This window comes from Hakea prostrata, chromosome 7 (assembly GCF_041222555.1).
Source record: "Hakea prostrata isolate BN-2017 chromosome 7, UWA_Hpros_2, whole genome shotgun sequence".
NCBI classification, from domain to species: domain Eukaryota; kingdom Viridiplantae; phylum Streptophyta; class Magnoliopsida; order Proteales; family Proteaceae; genus Hakea; species Hakea prostrata.
In genome coordinates, this window is record NC_142606.1 from 25659284 (window position 1) to 25681941 (window position 22658).

The 22658-nt window shown below is 38.3% G+C and overlaps 1 protein-coding gene across 1 annotated transcript; it reads left to right on the plus strand.

The window, feature by feature from the left end:
• Positions 1 to 3542: 3542 nt before the first annotated feature.
• Positions 3543 to 19772, plus strand: LOC149010817 (vesicle-associated protein 1-2-like). The gene is made up of 10 exons (XM_089163469.1): positions 3543 to 3693; positions 4009 to 4056; positions 4391 to 4507; positions 8509 to 8579; positions 8979 to 9060; positions 10376 to 10491; positions 10558 to 10803; positions 11457 to 11651; positions 12298 to 12375; positions 19405 to 19772. Exons 3-10 carry the CDS (start codon positions 4462 to 4464, stop codon positions 19519 to 19521), a joined length of 951 nt encoding a protein of 316 aa, XP_089019595.1. The 5' UTR covers positions 3543 to 3693; positions 4009 to 4056; positions 4391 to 4461; the 3' UTR covers positions 19522 to 19772.
• The last annotated feature ends 2886 nt before the right edge of the window (positions 19773 to 22658 follow it).

Here is a 22658-nt window from a genome sequence, read left to right on the forward strand (position 1 = left end):
CTTAAAGAAAATGCCAACAACACGTCCAACTCTGTCAATTATTGTTCATATATCACTAGATGAATGTGCGTAACGATTGACCCATTTGATAACTCACCAAGGGTTTCTACTTCGAATAACATCAAAAATTATTCTGAGTGTGTTTGGAAGCAGAAACATTTTTTTAGATGTTTGATAAAACTTGCTTTTGGAAGTAGAAACACTACTCATAGGGGTTCAATAAAATCTGTTTCTTGAAACAAACTTCAAAATTGTAATAAAATTTACGAAAATTTTCATTTTTATATTTAAAGAGCCAAATTCCATAAATATCTCTTCTAAAACTATTTAACTTAAATCCAACGTGTGCCCAATTTTTGCTTCGAGAAACAAACGCAACAATAAATAGTTGTTGTGCTGAAAGTGTTTCTTGAAGCAAAAATCTTCATAAATTTTAATTTATGTTGCAAAAATCATGTGAAACAAAATTGTTTAATCAAATGGTTTTCAGCGAATTTTCGGCTTCTTGAAGCAAGAAACATCATAACTATTTTTTGGTGGCTTATCAAATGGGTCATATGTTGTCGACAACGAGACTGTTCATCCCATTTGAAACAAATTAGTTCTTATTACTTGGTACTTACTATTTTGTTTTATTTGTTTTATACGATTGCCAATGATATTATATTTCCATCACGGCATCTCAACATATATATTGGAGAAGGCAAACAGCCACTATGGTCTGGAAATTGCTTGGCTGCTGTACAATTAATGCGCAACACCTGTAGCGAATAGTCGAGAATGAATCTCAACCGAGATTTCGATCTCGACCGTCCATTTCCGAAAAATCAGTTTTCACACTTTTGAGAGACAGACGGTCTAGATTGAAATTTCGATTCGCAGCACAGTGCTGCACATTAATTCGCTGCACATTAATTGCGCAACATTAAAATCGAACTCCTATGGTCCTAAAAAATGGAAAATGACCCCGGTTGATGCATAACCACCACTTATCTTGTCTTCTTCGGTAGTCTTTTCTTTGGTAACCTGTCTCCCTCATCAGCTAAAATGGAGTAACGAGGTTTTCCATATTTACAATCATACTTGCTTCTATATGCTGGCTACTCTCATTAGACTAAAAATTAACCATTCAAATGTAAGCAAAGTCTTTCATCAGCATTTTTTTTTATTGCTATTTTGAAGATGATTTTGATTGCTAAATGATAAAAATAAGTTGAAAAGTCTTCACGTTACCCCATAGTATGGTCCATGCCACATCTTTGGTCAACAAGTCAGAGAAACGAGAAGGATAGAAAAGGAAATCTTCACTTAAAGATTTATTTCATTTTCGTGATGAAAAATCCCATGATATCTTGTCGTTGCTCTGCCGACCAAGAACTCTTCTTCAACTAAAAACATGAATCTGTAGATTTATGCGTGTGGGTCCTTACTATAAAAACACTAAATATTTGTGTATTCACAAAAATTACAGAAGAATCGAACAGATTTACTTCTACATATTCAATGAACCAAACAGTCAATTTTATAAATTATGACTCTATAGATTTGAAATCTCTAAATATTTGTAATTTCTAACTAAGGTAACCAAACAGGCCCTAAAAAAATTATTTAAAAATACAATAAATAATTTTTTAATTCATACTAATATTGATTTTCGTTAATTGTTTTATGGCATGTGAAAGAACATTCTTATATTCATGGTATAATAATTGATACTCGACTTTCTCATGTTATAAGTATAGGCATTTTCTTGATTTTATACATTAGTCAATGATCAACACCTGATTGTATGGATCTGAAATAGAGTAAGAATCAACATCCTTAGGGGATAAGGGTGTCAATTCATACTATAATTATTTATCGAAATCAATTTATACTGAATAAATATGATATAGTATGATATGACATATTTGTACCATTTAATAAATAATACAAGTATTAGTTAAATGATATCAAATGGACCATACCACATCAATATCATACCAAAAATTAAAATAGTTTTGTACCAAATAAATATAGTAAAATAATGATAATGATATATTTGAACAAATTTTTTTCCAAAAAAAAAAGGCACCTTTGATGGAAAATTCAGGTCAAAGTGAAGATTTATTATGTTTTGACCCATTTGACCTTGGGCCGTGGGCGCCCGGGGGGAGGGTGAAGAGGGGGGCGGCGGGGGGGGGGGTGCGGGGTGGGGGATTTGTTATGTTTTGACCTGAATTTTTGTACTCCATTTGAAAGATGGATTCACACCGACATATTTGGTGTGTGATCCAAATGACCCGTTTGTAGAGATATGTGGAGAGAGTGCGAAGACAGAGCCTCGCGATGGATCGGTGGCCATCCCACGGTGGATTTACAAGTCGCGTATTTACAAAGAATTCTACCCGTCACCTGACAGGAATTATGCTTAAAGGTGGCTCCGTAGTGTTTGTTTTAACAAATTGCTATATTCACTATGATAATGGCATGACGTGGCTTACCCCTGAGAAAAACATGGCATAAATTGAATTTATTCAATACCAAATTGATACGGTTATTTGGGTTGTGTTGTTTACACCCAAACTTCCATAAGTTTCTTTTCTCATATTAAGAAAATTTTATTTTCCTTCCAAATTATATTCCAAAAGTTTCTCATACTTTTATCATTCCTAAAAAATATATATAAATATAGTATTTAATTTACCCGAACTGATAATCCAACAGAAAGAAGGTAAATTTTTGAAAAAAGAACAGATGGTTGATCGATTTGATCTTTTACCTTTTCGATAGGACTGTTCAGTGTGTATAATTTCATACCTAAAAAGGATTATCTACTTCTAACTTGATTCCCTAAAAATGTGGGGAAAGTTTCCTTTTTTATACTTTTTTTTTTTGGTTAATTGTTAAAGTCCTTTGAAGTATGTATTTGAAATGATAATTTGACTGTAGTATCAATCATCAATTTTTTTAAACCTAGAATCAACAATTATTGATACCTTTATATGGATTTTCATTGGCCGTTGGCTTACACTTATGAAGAGCTATAATATAGGTGATACGTTGCCGACATGAAGGATAAATCGGAATCTACACCCCCACGACTGCCAAAACCCCGAAAGGCCATGTGTCGGTGTGTGGGACCCACAAGACGTGGAACCCACAACGGCTTTCAGATCAGAGTATATATAAAATTTGTTCTTTTTCTTTTTTAAATAATTAAATTTTCGTCAACGTTGTCTTCCCAGAAATGAAATTAAAAAAAGAAGAAATGGCTTTTAAGAAAGAAAAAAGTGACGTTATAATTAGTGATTCGCAAGTAAAGTTAACGGGCATCAGGGTATATCTCAACTGTCAGATTGGAATCACTTCTTTATTGGATGTCAGGAAACGAAATCTAACGGTTCTTAAACGAGAACGTGCAAAGCAGAAATCCTTGTAAATAGGATCCGTCATTTTCATCGTTCGGCTCATTCAGCCGAGCCAGCCGGCTTAATTCTTGGAGCCGTCCATGATCGGTACAACCGTCCCCTTCCGCAGCACAACTACCTGACTTGGTTCCAAACCTCTCAAGACTCAGCTTTCACTGTTGCAGAGCTTTTCAGTTCAACAAACGCTCAACGAACGCATCTCTCTCTCTTTCTCTCTCTCTCTGGTGTCGCTTACTGCAAGTCTTCTCCATTTACTGACGCTTTGAAGGATAGTTTCCGTTTCGTAAGTTTCCTATCAAAACAAACGACAGTTTCGCGCCATTTATTTCTGTTAACTCATCTTCCTTAAATTCGTCGCTACAGTTATTTTCCACCTTTCTTCCCAACCTAGGTTTCTTTGCTTTTGTTTATTTTCCAAGCTTTTACTTCTTCCTCTCTTTGTGTGATTTTTTTTTCTTTCTTCTGGATATAGTTTTTGGATTTGGCAGTTGAACGATTCGGCTGTAAAGGCTTTCGGAATTTGGGTTTCTTACTGATTTCAGAGTTTCCGGATAAGTATGGGTGACGTTTGAAGGTTTCATTCTTATCTTCTCTACAGGTTATTGCTGAAAATCAGAAGGAAGACGATTTGCGAAGTGATTGTGTTGTAAGTTCGTTCTTCCACGAACACTCTGTCTGCTGGTTTTGAGGAACTTCTGTTTTCGAATTGCATCATTTAGTTTGCAGAGTTTGAGTAAGTTTTAAAATGAGTATGGAGCCACGAGGCATTCTTCTTGCATGATCAGGTTGTTGCAGCATATTATTAGAAGAAAGACGATTAACAGAATTGTGCTCTGATTCAGAGACACTCTGTCCAGTCTCTTCTGCTTTTTTATTGAATTCATTAAATACGAACGGCGTTATCACGTCAGTAAGAGCCGGTTAATGTTGGATTTCTAAATGTAGAAGTTTTGTTTCTGTTGTCCATCTTGTTCTTGTAGGTCAAAGAAAAGATTGGAGTTCGATAGCAGCTTAGAAAAAAAACGAACTAGGCTCCCTGTGAATAAAAATCATGAACGGGCTTCTGGATATTGAACCCCGCGAGCTTAAATTCACGTGTAAGATTTCAATACCAGATCTTTTCCAGTAACTAATTCAGTGTTTCTTAACTTAGTATGGGTTACTATTCTCCTTCGTTAAAAGCATAGGATATGAAGATGCATATGTACAAGCTCAACCTTTCATAGACAAAGTAGATTAGCGTAGTTGATACTAGAGAGAGGCCGTTAATGCCCCATATTATTTCTCTAATTTGATTGCTGCTGTTTTGATGTTATGCTAAAGAAACTGGATGTTAAACAGTTTATTGTAGAAAGGTTAGCTAGGAAGTACAAAATCATCAATTGGAAAGATATCTTATGAGGGCAGTTTTACTAATCACATGGAGTGTTGTTACTGTCATTATTCTGGAACAAGGTTTTTGGAGGAGTTTAGATGATTAAGCTTCTCATTTAAGTTTCCTTTTGTTTTATGAATAATAGATTTTGTTTCTTCAAGAAATGAAATTACTCTGCAATCCTGAGGGAAATACAGGAAGTAGTTTTCTGCCTGGGAGTTTGGCCTATGCCAGTACTTCCATATGTCTATCAGTCTATGGCTCCTAATTCAACCATGTGGACAGAGGTTTCTTTTCATATAGAGAGGAGGGAGATTGACTGATGGGAGTGCTGGTGTAGGCCACTTGCCTGGATAGAGTTCTTTTCCCAGGATATGTGTGTGTGTAGGAGGGGAGCTTGTTCTTATTGACATCCCTTAAGGTGTTAAATAATTTGCATCATAATTTTTTTTCCCTCCTAGTATAACTTCTTTCTTCTTTCTTCTTTCTTTTGACAAGGTAAATTCTGCCATTAATAAACAATCATTCCGATGGATCGGTCTCCAATCTGTACATTGAATTTCAGTATTGGAGTTGTATGACATGAGGTCAAAGTTACTGTAGTAAATTACAAAAATTTCTCTTTTGTTCATTGAAAAAAAAAAAGAGGGAAATTTTCAGGTCCACCCCCTTAGTTACCCCTTAATATTAATGCTACCCCTGAGTTATTCAATTTATTAGACAAACCCCCTATTACTAACACCGTTAGTCTCAATTAGTTTTTACTTATCTATTTCCAATATTACCCCCCACATATTAAGTTTAAAACAATATTCATGATGTGTGAGGATTTATGGTTGGGAGAAGTAGTTACAAACAGTCAATGGAGACAAAAACGAATTGAGCATGGGTTTTTGTTCAAGGTTATTCTTGTCCTTCTGAAATATTTAACTTGCTTACATCAACACATAACTGTGATTTTCTATCGGCAAGGGGTGTCTCTGATATATTTTTATCTTATAGGGGGTCTAATTGATAAATTGCATCACTCAGGGGGTGGCACTGAAAATTTCCCACCAAAAAAAAAGAAAAAACTGACAATAGTCCTTGTCTCCATTTTGTTGTAGTCTTTTTTGACATTCATCCTCAAAGTCTTGAAGTTGTCATTCTCTTAGCTCTTCTCTAGCACTAATCATTGCCTCAATTTTATGTTTTCTTAGGGAGATTCTATAAGTGAATGATGAATAATGTCGTATTACTAATCAATAGTGAATTTTGTTAACTCTTGATTCATATTATTCCCCCCCCCCTCTTCTTTTTGAGCAGCCGGGGGGAGAGGGCAATGATTGGGGGTGGGGGATTGTTGATTTTTGTGTTTCTGTATCCTAGTTGGTTCAAATCACAATTAACCTCCCAAACTACTTTACAATGAATGTCAGTAAAGCTCCATTGACTTTGTTGATTAAATGTATTTAAAATGTGACAGCATTTTTCTGAAACAAAAATCTGTAGTGAAATGGACTTGCAATGAGCTTCTGCTTCTCTAGATCAACTTTACTTGAGTGGAAACTGGCAGCTAGGCTTTGACTTGAGCATTAGGGAACTGAGTTTGAGTCTGAAGAGGGAATAGAGGGAGGATGATCAATATCTGTGTATGGCGAAGAAGGTTTAATTGTCATGTGGAATGGTGTAAGAAATCACCACCTAGAGTAGGGTTGAGGGCTCAAAATAGTGCATGTAATGCACTTCATGGCTCTCATGGGATGCCCTTTATGACAAATTAGGCCTTGCAGGTTGGGCATGGGGCATTTATTGCCTGGGGAGGTATTAGGGAACCCAATCTGTCCGGTTGAGCCAGTCTTCCTATTACTTGGCTAGACAACGGTAGACATGCTTTTGAAGGAGAAGCATAAAATACATAGAATAATAAACTGAAAGTAGAAACAAAAGGAAGTTAAGATTACACATACCTGGAGGCTTTGCTACTAAACAAGGGTTAGTATAATTGAAAAATAAAGAAATTTTTATGGAAACCCATACAAGTATATGGATACATGATACATGAAAACTAGCATGTGAAAAATGAGCAGGGTATGCATCATAAGAATGCATATCATCAAGTGGATGCTGGTCATAGCAAAATTCATGATAAAATACATGGAGAAAGCATAAAATCATAGGAAAACATGTGAAAATATGTAAAGATATATATAGACCTAAATGCATGATGAATATATGAAATCATGGAGGATAGTGTGTGGATTGTTAAGCATGTCATGAAGGGTATGATTATGGAACCCCCCCCCCAAAAAAAAAAAATAAATAATAATAATAATAAAATAATATGAGAATGATGAGAATGCTATGTGAAAGTTGAGGGGAGCCTTAAGCTAAAGGGATTGGGAATATGTATGGCATGATGCATGAAAGTAATATACGAATGCAAGGCATAATACATAATGAAATCAATGAAAATAAGTGATGGAGTGTGTGATCACCCTCTCTAGTGATGAGATCACACTCTTTAGTGATGAAAACAGTATGAGATGATGGAAAATAAACAACAAAAAATTCAAATAAAAATAAAACGAAGCTCCTACCTGGTTGAAGAGGAAGGAGGTTTCCCTTGTGTGACTCAGGTACAGAGAGTATAGAGAGTTTTTTGCCAATTGTCCTGGTTTCTTCCTTCTTTGCCCTTAAACAACACTTGCAAAGCTCTTAAAAATCCACTGAGTATGGAACTCAATGGCTTGGGCTAGGGTGGAATTCCAAGGATAGGTTGTACAAGCTTAGGGTGATCACACACTCCACTTATTTTCATTGATTTCATGGATTAACTTTGTAGATGTACAGGTGTGTGTGTGTGGGGAGGTATGTCTAGGTTGCTATATGACAAGCATATTCCTTTAAAACTTAAATGGAAGTTCTGTAGGACTGTTTTATGGCTGGCTTTGATGTTTGGGGTAGAATATTGAGCAATTAAGAAGTGTCATATTGAGAAATCATGTGTAGCTCGGATGAGGATGTTAAGATGGATATGGGGAGACTGAGAAGGATGAAGGAATAGCATATTAGAGCAGACTTAGGAGTGAGTTCAATCACTGACAAGCTATGAGAGGCGTGGACATGTTCAAGTGAAGGCATAGGGACACCCTGCTAAGGAGGAGGAGTAATATGATCCCAGTTGAAGAAGATAAATGATTAGGGGCAGGACTAAAATGACTATGAGAGGCATGGTCATGTTCAAATGGAGGCCCAGGGACACCCTGGTAAGGAGGAGTAATATGATCCCAGTTGAAGGAGATAAAAAGATTAGGGGCAGGACTAAAATGACTGTAAGAGAAGTTGTGAGGATGGACATGCATAATCCAGGTCTTGTACCAAGGATGACCTTGCATAGAGCCTATCGGAGGGCAAGGATCCATGTAGCAGACCTCCTTTAGCTGATATCTTCCTCATTTGCTGGGCTGGGCTTTTTCCTCTTAGTGCCCTCCATCTTTCATTTTGCCATTTTCTACTTTTCATTTCTCAACTCCTCATTGCCTTTTTTATTTAGATGTCTGTTTTCCTTTGTTTTATTTGGATCAATGTAGCTACCCCATTTAGTTGGTATGAACTGTGAACATGACAATGTTGTAAATGCAGGAAAGTAATTTATCTTTTGCAATGTTGTGCTTTACGTATTTGACTATCTTATATATCAAAGTGATGGTTCTGACATATTAAACACTTCAATTTTGCTAGTTGTGCCAAAGAGGCGAAGTTCATGCTCAGTCCAACTTGTCAACGACTCTGATCAGTATATTGCTTTTAAGGTGTGAACAAATTCTTGCTTTAGTGCAAAATTTCCTTGTTTTCTATAGCAAGTCTGTGCCCTACAGTGCTGCATTTCCTTTTTTCAAAAATGCATTCTTAAAGTTATGCGACTAACATATCCCCCCCCCCCCCAACCCAGAACTTTTCTGATTTTTTCATTCCTTCCCCCCCCCCCCCCCCCCCCCGCCCCCGCCCCCTTTTCTTTTCCTGGTTGTATGGACTTTATGAGAGTCAACTTTTGGAAAATGCAAATTGTAGGTATTGGACAATGTATACTACTTGAGTTTTAGATTTTTGTTGCTGCCTGAATACAGCTTTTTCAATTTGGTGGAAGCCATAAATCTTTGCTCTAGTTAGGGTCGATAGGAACTAATATATCACAAGCATCATATTTGCAGGTTAAAACTACAGCCCCAAAGAAATACTGTGTGCAACCCAATGTTGGCGTTGTCTTGCCAGGTTCAACTTGTAATTTTACAGGTATATTGTTTCACTTTGCATATGAGCCCAGAATTCTCCTAGGGACCTATTTCATAAAAGTTAATCACCTCTTTTGCCGTGAGCTAATTCTCTGTTCCAGCTTTTGTCTGTTCAATATGTGACGAGGACAACTGTTAATCTCAAAGATTGATGTAGTGTCTGTATGATGATCTGGAAAAAAATTATAGCGCAGCAGATTGGAAACAATCCTCATTTATTTTCCATATATTTTTTCTAGCATCATTTGTTTCATTTCTTTTCTAAACTATGTCACGTGAAACTGCCTTATGTCAGATGCTGCCAATAGTTAGATGTTATTTTTATTTAGTTGTCTATCTTTGCGTATGGTTGTTTATCACTCATCATGCGCAAACTTTGCAGTTGCAATGCAACATTAGGGCCTATTTTGATGATACTAATTTATGATTGTTGGTTTCAAGTTGTATTTTTTGTAACGGGCTGAGTTATAAAGCCTAAATTTTAGGACCAAGATAGACAAATGTACTATTCTAATTTACTTTTCCATTATATATGGTACTACTCTGGCCTTGCTGTTAAATAGTTCCACCCTAGTAGATTACCGAGAATAGTCTCATCTATGCTAATCTAGTTAGTATTTATATTTATGTCATTAGGTTAATACTGGATGTTTAATTCTCTAGAACTATATCAGGATAAGTGATTGGTGTTTACTTGAATGCATTTCAGTTTTTTATCTAGTTTTGTAAACCCTATCAGATAACACCATTAAACTGACTCTATCTGTGAAAGTCTATTGTTGAGTTGTGAGCTCTTCTCCCTACCTGTCTCTTTCACAATCCCAGATCGGCCAGTGTCTATTATCTTCCTTCTCTTCATCTCACTTTCCCAGATCTAGCGTTTATGTCAATTATGGACGGGTTCCGTTTGGTCCTCTTCCTCCTGGAAGAGCTTTCTAACCTCTGTTGTTTTGCTATAACCTAGTCTTACTTGCTCTTACCTTCCTGCTTTTTCTTGTTTATTTCTTTTATGTAAATACCTGCCCTTCTGCCTCCGCTCTCGTTCATATATGTTGATTGTCAGACTGCATCACAAGTGGTCAGCATCTAAGTTGGCCTTTGGAACTAATACAGTGTGGTTATCAATGCCTGCAGTGAGATAGATGCTTATGGATCACAGAATGACTTTCTAAGTTTCCATTTCTACATCATGAATTCCATTTTGTGTAAAGTAGTATTTATCATGTATTTTTATTCTATTTTATATTATGTTGCTGGCTACAAATCTGGTCACTTAAAATGGATTTCTTGCACCTTTGCATGTGGTGTCAAAATAGTTCTCATGCAAGCTCAACGGGAAGCTCCACCTGATATGCAGTGTAAAGACAAATTCCTAATCCAGAGCACAGAAGTTCCATTTGGGACGACCGAGGATGATGTTACACCTAGCATGGTAAGTTTTAATAATTGTGTTTGGCTTTAAATGATTATCTGTGTTTCTAATTTTTTCCTTTGACAGTTTATCAAGAATGGCTGCAACCATATTGAAGAGAATAAGTTGAACGTGGTTCTTGTAAGCCCACCTCTCAAGGATGGTTTCACACATATTGAAGAGAATAAATTGAAAGTGTTTCCTGTTGACCCACCCCATTCACCAGTACTGCTGCCAATGAATGGAGCCTTGAAACTCGATCCTGCAATTGAAGCTACAATTCCAAGAGACCAAATAATCAATGGAGCTAAGAACTATCCTCCATCACATATGGTAAGTGAAACTATTCCATTATTGCTGTTTGAATCTGGTATAATGTTTTATTTTTTATTTTTTATTTCTATGCATCTTTGACTTCCAAGTTCCTTTTGGGGGGGGGGGGGGGGAGAGAGAGAGAGAGAGAGAGAGAGAGAGAGAGAGAGAGAGAGAGGACTTTGAGTTCCAAGTTCCTTTTTCCTTCCTGCTGCAGTTTTGCCTTCTTTTTTTTCTTTTTTTTTTGTGAAAAACAATTAAGGACATTGTTCATTTATGGTTCTTTGAAATTACTCATTGCTATATATTTTATTAATTGCCTAGGTTTCATTTGCGGTTAGAAACTTGGGTTCCAACTCAACCAGGGAACCAAGCATCGTTGTACCCTTGTGCAGCCTCCTGTTTCAACAAAAACTTGAGCATGCAAATTATTCTATGCCACTTTTTTTCCCCTTGTTTGATATTTCCTGTAGAGAACACTGTATCAATTGCCTAGGTTTTGCTTGTGGTTGGGAAATTTGGTTTGTGGAAATCAACATAGGAATCAAGCATTGGGATACCTTTTGTGAGACTTCCTGTTTAGCGTGCAAGTTATACTTAGAACTTCTTCAGCTGGCATTTTAGAAGAAATCAGAAGATTGCCCCTCATCCGATAACCCCCCCCCCTTTTCCAGGTGCATTATGCTTTGGAGGAATTGAAACCTGGTAAGGATGACGAGTTGAGGCAAACTGACAGTGTGGAGGAGTTGAAATTAGCAAAGGAAATAGAGGACTTGAAACTAGCGAAGCAAATTGAGGAGCAAAAGCTGGCTAAGGCGACTAAGGAACTTGAGTCAATGCTCAATGAATGGAAACTGAAGCTATGTGAGGTCAGTATGCCTTCACAATTTCTGCTTCCATGTTTCAAAGAATCTGAATTCAGACTTCCCACTCTGCAACATCCTTGTTGCTGGAGGCAGTATATGTCCGTTTAGTTTTTATCACCTTAAATCATGTCATGAGCTAGTTCTGGACCATTTTTAACTAGAATTCAAGAAGTATAGTGAATTCAAGGTACTATAGAGCATCCACTCGACAGCATATAGAGCTCTGAAACTCTCTCTCTCTCTATGTATCTAAAAGGCCAATGATTTTGATGGAGTTAATTTCCTTCAAAGTGTTGGCCTATCCATCCAAGAAAAGATTACCAATTTTTCCTCATTATCTTTGTAGCTGGATTATGTATTTGTGCACCATTGTCTCTAGTGTTACTCTTTATTTGCAGTAGTAAATCGCTTCACTAGAGCTGTGGCACTCTAATATTGATGAAGGTGCTTTGTATGACTTGTTTGCTCACCACTGCACTCTTAGGTGGTTGCTAAATTTGTTGTTTAGTTGGCTGCTCATTTGTTGAGCCCTGTGGCTCTCTTTTCGGGCTTTGCGCTTTGTGCTATTATACTTTTATCCTCTTTGGTAATGATTTATTTATTCATCCAAAAAGAAAATATTGATGAAGGTGTTGGCGTTGTTTTGCAGGTTGATACTGCCGTTGTAAAGCTAAGAGAAGAGATGAATGGAATTGTTCAAGAAAAGGAAACATTCCAGCAAGAACTTGTGAGTAACTTTTTAATTGTCCCTTTGTACCCTTGTCAGATTCTCTGTTTCTGTGTGCTTGTGACTTAAGGTTTAAACCCTAAAATCCTTCCAAGTATCTCTAAGTTCCCACCAATTATAACCAATTATGTGAAGCATGAATTATAAACTTGATGATTGGGTGCAAGGCCCCTCATATGGCAACTAGATATATCTGTTGTCTATATTAGAATTTTGTGATCCCACCAAGCATTTTTTTTTTTGGGGGGGGGGGGGGGGGGGCAAGTGAGTGTAACAATGATTTGGACACTTCATTGGCAACGTTCCTTCCCTCCCACTTTACCCTGGTCTTTCTACCCCTTTGGAGAGATGGCCTGGAGCTCTCTTTTCAGCCATGCTTCACCGCCTGCCAGTTGCTATCCCATCCACACTGTCTCCCCATCTATAGAGATCTCCAAGGTCGCCTCTTGACCTACACATTATTGGAAGTAGAAGCATCAGAAAGGAAAACTTATTGATTAGGCAGTTCATTGACAGAAAACCTCTGTTTTCTTATTTTCAAGTTGTCTTGATGGAAAGCCATGGTTCTCTAGAAACAAGTGGGTAGAAAACTAATCTTCCTGTGCAAATGAGATGCAATCTGCAACTTCATTGCCCTGATCTTTTGACTACTTCATATGAATCATCCTCCCTACGCTGCCTCTTCATATCTGGTGTGAAGATCAGCTTAGCATTATCAGGTGGTTGATGCATGTATTCAGATGGTCACACGTAGAACATGTACAAGCTCGCCTTGTCAATATCCATTAAATTTCTTCAGAAGAAAAATCTCCATCCACCATCAGCATGGCTGATGATGATGGACACTCTTTTAATCAAGAAATTCACTTTTGAGTGGCTCACTCCTCAATGCGTTGTCTGCAAGGTCCTCAGCTATGATTCAAAGACTTGCACTTTCAATTCTACTACTGCCTCTGTTGAGCAATTGCTGGTGTTGGGCAACTGATGTCCCGGTCGAGTAATTGCTGGCCGTAAATGCTGACATCCCGGTCGTAAGTCTCCATTGCAGCTCCATCTAGCACCTCTCCCTCCTTTCTCTACCTTCCAATGGTCTTTGCTTCACTAACCATGGCCGGAGGAAAAGCCCACCAAAAGACAAACTTACTTTTGGTTCACCATGTGGATGGGTTCACCATGTGGTGATGGTGATGATGTTGTAATGACCATTGTTCCTACCATGGTCCAAATTTTGGTCAAAACCACTGAAACTTCAGCCAAAATTTCAGATTTTTTGCTAGCCCTGGGGGGCGAAATATTCTTCCTAGGTTTCAACCCATCTTGGTCGAAATTTCAGCCAAATCTCGACTGATTCAACCATTTAGGTCCATCTTCTTTCTTTGAATTATCTAGTTTCAAGTTCAATGAGCTGCTTATTTCGCAGATCTCGTGTGAATACCGCACCTCCAATTTCACACGTTTTGTCCGAAGATCCAACTTTCTTGCTTCAAATTTCTCCCTAAAATCCCTACACCCCTTTAGTCCTTTGTCAACAAACATCCACTTTGTTGGATTGTTGAGGATTAAACACACCTTGAAGTTAGCCAGTTAGGTATGTCTATTCATCCCAAAGTTTTGATTTCTTGATAGGAGATTCATCCAAAAATGTTTGTTTCTTTTCAAATCAATGTATATTTAGTTTAAGAGCATGATCTATGAATTTATGGTATTACTTTTTTTTTTGTGGAGTGCTAGTATATTTAATTAATTTCTATAAAATGTATTTTAAAAGAAAAAAAATAGTATTTATACATGACAGATGACATTGATTTAATATATGTGAGGCACCATCACTCTGTCTACTTTAGGATGGTGTCGAATTTATTCTCTATAACTAATTCTGGATTTAAATTATTCAAAAATTATTAAATATTTTTGTAATTTCTTTAAAAAATGACTAAAAATGCCAATTATTTTCTGTTGTATACTTTTTTTTGGTTTGCCAACCCCGGTTTCCAAGGCTTTGCTTTGACTAATCCGGTGTTCGACCCAGGTCGCACACCTGGCTGTGGTGGGTAAGTCTCCCAGCGGGGATTTTTTACATCCAGATGGTTTCGATACCGGAACCTTGTTTAAGCGGACCAAGCTGCTTACCACTTGGACCAACCCCCGTTGGTTCTGTTGTATACTTAAAATAGTAGAATGTTAGTACAAGTATGTATGAATTTATTGTTGTAGTTTATGATGATGTTTATGTTTTCAATTAAACTACCTTTGTTACAATTTACAACTCTTTGTATTCGTTGAAACGAACGAGGAATTTTTGTTGGTTTTTTTATGCAAAATACCTCTTCCAGTATGTTAGTTATGCTTTGAATAGGGTGGCATGCAAAGACCCAGGTCAAAAACCCATCAAAACAGGGCCAAAACTTCCCTTCGAGATGTTATGGAAAAATTAATTCCCAGGTTTCTACCGAGTTGGTGAAAATTTTTGTCCCTGACTGGGCTTTGAGGCTGGTCAAAACTGACCTTGAAACCAAAATTTCAAACCTTGGTTCCAACTACTTCTTGTCTTGTTATCCCTTGATCCGTTTCCTATGTTGATACCACTTTCGTCCCTCCTATCAGAATGTTGCAAGGTCCTCCTGTTGATAATCTCTCCCCTCTTTGGTGGTTGAGTTTTCACCATCATCTGATGACTCCCACTGTCTGGCTACTAGTCACTCTCCATCCCTCTCCCTTCTACAGTTCCTCCATCCTTGCTCTGTCATTCCCTTCTCGTGGTGTGCTTCCTGGGTGTATTCAAGAATCATTGTCTTGTGTCCTGCCCTCCCTCTTCAGTAATCCTTCCCCTTATTTTGAGGGGTCATTCTGAATCCCCCCCCCCCCAACAACAACAACCAAAAAAAAACCAAAAAAAATAGAAGGGGAGGAAAGAAAGAAGAAAGAAGGAAAAATTGTCCTTTTTCTCTTTATCTAGATATTATGTAATCAGGTCCGTCCTCTCCTGGCTAGATTTAGCTGCTTGCACGTATGCCTCTTAGCTCACTTTCCCCGTCCCATTGTTCCACCTCTTCAAGTCCATTCAACTCTTTTTGATGCCCTTTACCATGATAAATGCCCCCTAGCATCTACTGCCTTTGCCCACAGCTCATCCAACACACAATCTCTGGTGCCAGTTTCAGAGACTCTTCTGCCCCACCTGTCCTCACAAGATATGTTTATCCCCTTCTGTCATTCCTTCCCTGTTCTGAGGGCCACTCCCCTTCCCTTTTTTTTATATTTCAACTTCCATATTGTCCCATAGCCCCAGTCCTGTGATTTTCTTGTTGCACCCTCATTATAATTGAATGAATGAAGGATTGCTTTAGAATACCTGAGTTATCAGTACCTTCTCCAAAGAGGCTTAGGTTCCTCTGGATCAAACCATTGCATATTGTTTTCTGTTGTCTTCTATAATCCAGAGTCAAAGAAGCAAATGTATCTCAAAGTGTTTCTGTTATTGGCCCTAGTTGGTCCCTTTGTTCTATTATTCCCACCACCCTAATGGCCACATCTGGCTCTGGCTACTCTAGCGCCGCTCCAAAATATAAATGTCTGTTCTATTCTCCTCTTCTTAGTATCGCCATCTCTAGTTCACTGGTGACTTATCCTTTTTTGCTATCTATGCCTCTAGCTGTGCCTCTGAGAGAGCTACTGTTTGGAGTGACCTTTGTCATATTGCTTTGCAGCTTGGTGATTCCTCCCCCTGGGGCTAGATTTGGGCACAAAAAGCAGGGTGGATACTGTTGATGTTTTCCTCTGTTTGGGGCATTCAACAACTGCCTTGATGATATTAGCATTGCACAGTCTGAGATGGTTTGGTTTAAACTCACTTGGCGCAATAGAATTGGTGTCTCCAGGATTGCCTGCAAGCTTGACAAGATCCTTGTGAAAGAAGCTTGATTTTTAGCCTTTCCATCTCCCCATGTACCTTTTTGGTTCCCTCCCCCCCCTGGGGATCTATGATTTGCAGTCCTATCATCATTCATATCCAGCTATGCGTCTTCTTCTCCATTGTTTTTATTGGTCAAACTTCTCCACTGTTAATGAAGCCTGGAATCTCTCTCATCTCTCAAATGTGTAATGCAGGTCCAATCAAATCTTATCGCTCTGATTGGCCTGTGAGTAACGGGCGCAATGATGGAATAAAGAGATTTCAAATTTGACAAGTAGAGCATTAAGTTTTAAAATGTAACTTAAATTAGCTCAAATAATTGTCAGTTAATTTGAAGAGATTGAAAGGAAAGAAATAAGGGAGGCCAGTACGATGGAAACAAGAGGGGAATTATTGTGACATGCTATCCCACTAAAGGAGGGAAAAGGTTCGCAATTGGAATACCAGAGGAAAACTTTCTCCATCATTGATGACAAACCAAATCAATTTATTCAATTTCAACCATGGGGTTTGGGGGTTCATGACTTCGACATCTCCAAATCAATGCTTCTCCTATGTGCTCTCTGTTAGAATGCTTCAGAAGATATCGAGCATCGTTTTTTCCTATGTCCTTGCTTGTCTGGAAGAGATCCTTACAAAGTGTTGGCCCAGAAGCAGAAGCATTCTCCCTTCAGTAAAGAATGGAAATGGATTGACAGTCTTTCTCAGGGTCTACCATTAGTTATGTGGTTGGATGGACTGCCAGTTTCCGGCCTCTCGAACAGATTTGGTTCCTTTTCCTTTAAGTTTAAAGCTAAATTTCTACTGCCAGCTGATTCTTCTTGTTTTGAGACCTCGACAGACAGGCATATTGTAATCTCTTGGAGCAGTATTCCTATGTTTCTTCATGCCGATGCTCCGCTTATTTGACGTTAGGTTCTTCTTCTACTCTTTCTGCCCTTTCTGGCCTTGTAGGCCTTTTCTCTTTGGTAAGGGATTCTTTCGTTCATCCAAACATTTATTTAATTGTGCGTTCAAGCTAACCTCATCAATGACTCCTTCACTGTGGAAGGAATGTCAGTCTACTTAAATCTCCATACTCTGGTTTCCCAAAAGGATACCTTCCTAGGCCGAAGGTCTAGATCCATACTCTGGTTTCCCAAAAGGATACCTTTCCTAGGCCGAAGGTCTAGATCCAATACTGCCTACCTCAAATGTTAGTCAAAGCTTGGATCATTTCAAGTCCATTCTCATGTTTATTGCTAAAGACGCTTCCTCCCTTTACAACGTTGCAGCCGTCAGGGGTGCAGCTGTTGAGTATTTCACAAAGATCTTTAGGCATGCTTCCACAGCTTCTTCTGATCCTAATCGTAATGGTCCTCTCAACAACATCATCCCTGGCATAGTTTTCAAGGACTGCCTAGGCATCCAAGTGTTGCCTTATCACCCTCATTGGTATTGCTTCCCCCCCCCCCCCCCCCACCTTCCCCCAAAAAAAAGGGTGCACAAGGACACCTTGCTAGGGTAGACAGCATGACAACTGCAATCCCTGGTCACCTCATTGGTTCTTACCAAGTTTTGTCTGCTCAGAGGAGGACATCATGGCCATCATTGGGCTTAGGCCTGAATAACTTGATTATGGGTTTCTTTTCTTCCTACTGGACACATCAAGGAAGACCACTCTATAAGGCCATAGGAGTTTCTTCTTCAATCCTATCCCATATCAGAGGGGTCAACTACTCCTTCCTTTGCCTCATTCTCAAGAGTGCAACCCCTTTTTCAAGTCCACAGCCAGGAGGTTGCAGTTGGTCAGAAGTCTTTTTTGTTGATGACAACAAATTATACTGCGGTAGAAGTATCTCTAACAATGTTATCCTTGCAACAAGTTAGTGAGAGGTTTTGACCGAAAAAATCCATGCACCTTCTACATGAAGATTGATATCCTCAGGTCATTTCCTCTAGTTTTAATTGGTCTATGACTGCATTGCCTCTCTGATCTTCTATGTGCTTGTCAATGGTAGCCCCGCTGGCTACATAGCCTGGATTGTGGGTTTTCAGCAAGGTTTTGCCTCTTCCTATTCATTGTCTCCCTGATCCTTGAAATCCTCTTCATAAGCATTCAGTGCATTATTGACCAGCACGTCACCTCCCCCATTCCTGAATGCAAGGCACTCAAGATCTCTCGCCATGCTTTTGCTGACAACCTAGCAATGTTCTCCAAGGGGAATATTTGTTTGGTTGAGAGTTGAGACTATTCAGTATTCTGTCCAATTTGCATCAATTTCAGGCCTTTGTAGAAGCCTCACCAAAATCCAGCAATTCTTAGTTGGGGTCTTTGATATATTATTCTCCCTTCACCCTTCTGAAATGCTTCCCTAAGTTCGAGACTTTATCGGTGTCAGCAGCCCCTTGTCTCCTTGGCAGAAGATAGTATGACTTAAAATTCATATCCCTTGTCACAGTTTCTCCTTTGGCAGATCCCCAACTAGTTTGGTGATGCTTTTTGTATATGTTACTGTAATTTTTTTTCTTTTCTGCTATTTAGTCCCCCTTGTTTTCCTTCTTTCTTGGGAATGATTTCTTTATTCACCCCAACCCTTCCCTCTCCCCCCCCCCCCCCACACACCCCACCCGGAAAAGGAAAAAAAAATGTGGATAATGAGTTAATAACCTGTTTAGTTTAAGCAATGTGGTAGTGTAACTCTTCTTATATTAATATATTTTAATTTTGCTCATTTTGGTAGAACAGTGATACTTGAGCATGGTGCGCAAAGTGCCATTGCAGTGGTGCCACAATATGATCAATCCAAAAGACTTTAAATAGTTCGAATCCACAAACCTCCCAAAAATTGTGAACTCTAACTCGTGAATCTCCTGGTTCTTGGTGTATTAACTCTACTATTCTCCCCCCCCCCTCTCCCCCTCCCCCCTGGAATTTTACAGCATCTTACTGCTTTCCATATTCAGGTGACCAAGTTTCGGTAGTTGTTTTTCTTCCATTGAGTAATATTTATCATAGATGAAGCTGCTTGTATCTTGTCTCGTCGCTCTGGTATAATTTTGTCTGCAATGAATTCTGTGGCATTTTCTTCCTGATTACATTTCTGATGTCCTCTTTACCTTTTTCCTCCTGTAAGGTTGTTTTGAGAAGGAATAATGGTGTCAGAAGAGCTACTGTTGTGGGATTCCCCTTTCTGTTCGTTTGCATGGTTGGACTTGTTAGCATGGTACTTGGATACATTCTACACTCTTAAAGAGAGGGCGGATGCTGAAAGTAAGTAGAGAAATAGTTGACTTGTGCTAGTTAGAAATTCTGGGAAATTTGGACTTTCTCCACTTGTAAGTTCGATGGTATAGCAGAGTAAGGGGACATTAGTCTGATTATGATGTTGATTTTGCAATGGATTTGTCAATAGCATATGTTCTTGTATATATAACAATAGGGGACCTTATAGTCATGAAAGAAATGTCTTCTGAAGTTGTTTGCGCCTGAGGAATGGAATTAATGGATGGTGACATGGTTGTCTCCAATAACTAGGACACTCTCCTCCCTAAACTCTACGGCACGCTATTAAAATATACCAGCAATGTGTGTGCGTGTGTGTGTGAAAATATAATGGCAAGCTGAGAATAGAACATTCTGTATTGGCAGGCCAAGAACAGAGAATTGTGCATAGGCAAGCTGAGAAAACTCAGAATACTGAATGATGGTCTGTCTAGGTGAAGCTGAAACTAGAGGCTTGTGGTTCTTTTTATATCAACCTGGTCTTCAGGACCTAAAGTATGTTCATATTGTTTTTAACTACTCTAGGACACCTAGTGTAGAGACTTTGAATTTGATAGAAGTTTGCCAACCAAAGGTTGTCACTACGGTCCTGTGCATAGGAATCTAAAGACAGCCGTTGAGCATCAAATGGTCGGTGTGAGTGCCATTACGGGTGGAGTTAGGATTTTTAACATCGTAGGGGATGAAGTACTGAATTTTCACACAAAATGGAATGATTTTTCTACCTATTATTTTTACCATTCAAATTTTTTTCAACGGGGGAGTGCAAGTATTTCGGATTTTTATTTGCGGCAGCTGAGGATCTTGCCACGTGAGCAAACTTCAATCAAACGGTTCAAAATTAAAGAAAAAGGATTATATTGTAAATATATTTTATTATTTTTACATTTAAAGGTTTAATACTTTTTAAATTTACAAATAAAAACCCCTCGTCCTTGTTTTACGTGCTTCTCCTTCCACCTGGTCGCTATCATAGTCCACAACCGTGAGAGTAATAAGAACCAAATCAAGGAGAAACCGGAAATAAGAAGACGAATGTAGTGGGACTGTGTTGCAGAGAGTCTTCAAACAACTCATCACATTTCCACTTTCGATATTTCTGATAAACGATGCGTTTATTAAAAATTGAATGAACCCCAACAACTTCCCCCAAATCTTTCTCTAGCCGTTCAAAGTTTCAATCACTTGCTGTAACCAAAGCGGTAGTTGTAGCAGAAGACCCAGAGAGACCAATTTAGTTGGTCTTGTTTATGGGGTTTTTTAAGTAGTAAATTTGAAAAAACCCAGACGCATTTTGGGATCTAGGTTTTGTCTGCTTCCTATTGGGACTCTGCTCTTGGATTGGTTCTTCGTTAAGGATTCCTCTCTGCTGTCTGTTTTGGGTTTTGTTTCCCTTTCTCTCTTGTTGTTGTGTTCATCCAGTTGTTATTCTTTTTCCAAAAATGAAGATCAAGAGAGATAGGATCACTGAATTACTGGGACAGCCAAACAACATTCAGTTCTCCCAGTACTCTGGATATGTTACAGTTGATAAAAATGCCGGCAAGGCTTTATTCTACTGGTTGGTTGAGGCTCCGGCGAATCGTCGGCCGGAGTCGAGACCACTGCTTCTGTGGCTTAATGGAGGACCTGGGTGTTCATTTGTGTCTTATGGTTTTGCCGAAGAGATTGGACCTTTCCGCATTACTGCCGATGGCAATACCCTTTTCTCCAATCCTTACTCTTGGAACACTGGTATCTTACCCACATCGTCTTCCTCTGTATCGTTTTCTAAAGAATTCTTTTTTTCCTTGACGAGTGGTGATTTTGCTGGACCCTGTATGTTTTGCCAGAGGCGAATTGCTATTCCTAGATTCTCTTGACGGAGTGGATTTTTCTTGTTCCAATCCTACCTTGGATCTGTATAATGCTGGTGACCGGAGAACGGGTATGTATTTTATCTGCATTTGTTAATGCAGTGGGTAACAATCTATTTAAGAAGTTGTAAGATAAATCTAAGGTTTGAATGTAACCAAGCTTGCCAACATCGAGAGGAACTGATCCAGAAATGGCATTAAATACAGGATTAAATGTTGGTAGAGTGAGGGGTTTTTATTTGTAAATTTGAAAAGTATTAAACCTTTAATGGTAAAAATAATAAAATATATTTACAATATAATCCTTTTTTTAAATTTTGAACCGTTTGATTAAAATTTGCTTACATGGCAAGATCCTGGCGGTCAGCTGCTGCTGCCAGCAGCTGCCGCAAATAAAAATCCAAGTATTTCACACATGGAAAAAGGATTGGAAGGAGAGTTTGAATTTTTTATTTTTTTTTAAAAGGGAAAGTGCAGATATTTTACACATGAAAAGAGAGCTAAAGATGAAATTATTAAAAATTAAAAAGAAGAGAATTTTTCAAAAAAATCAAAGAGTACCATGGCCCTTGGCTTTGGATAGCTCTGCCCTGCTCCACCCCTTTTGGGAAAAACATCATCTGTTGTGCACATCTCTTTGTTATGCATAATAGTGCATTTATATGCTAAATAAGTGGCTGAGAAAACAAGAAAATTATAAGATTATTGAGAATTTTTTTCAATTTAAAATCAAGTCTTTAATCATAGCCTTCTATTTGGCATATAAGTGTATTGTTGTGCACAGTAGAAGATTTTATTCCGCTCCTTTCGCAAACCATACAAGACGTCTCCCAAGGTTGACAACGTCATTTGGCTTTGAAGTGTTGATGGGCGATTATTGTTTTACCTTCAAATAAAAAAGTTATTATGCAACTATTATCTATCCATAACTTAAATCAATCGTATTTTCTTCTACCAAAAAAAAAAAAAATCAATCGTATTTTCAAAGAGTTTTTCTCATGGCACGTTTCTAAATTTACAAAAAAAAAAAAAACCCTAACTCTTATTTGATTTCAAACTACGTTCTTGCTACGTAGTCCTTGTTCTACCAAATCTATCTGACGTGACGGCTAACAACAATTATGGTGAGAAAATATTCAGTTCAGCTCGGATCAAACCCATTAGAATCCAAGAGAGGTTAGGGAAGAATTAGATGTTGCAATGAACATGCAGGGTCCAAAATCATAGAGTAAAATCGTGCGTTGCATCC

What these genes read in the sequence shown, in the direction of transcription:
- LOC149010817 (XM_089163469.1), top strand. Translation starts at nt 4,462, where the DNA reads ATGAACGGGCTTCTGGATATTGAACCCCGCGAGCTTAAATTCACGT. An exon ending in ATCAGTATATTGCTTTTAAG is followed by an intron (nt 8,580 to 8,978) that starts GTGTGAACAAAT and finishes TCATATTTGCAG; the next exon opens with GTTAAAACTACAGCCCCAAA. An exon ending in GGAAACTGAAGCTATGTGAG is followed by an intron (nt 11,652 to 12,297) that starts GTCAGTATGCCT and finishes GTTGTTTTGCAG; the next exon opens with GTTGATACTGCCGTTGTAAA.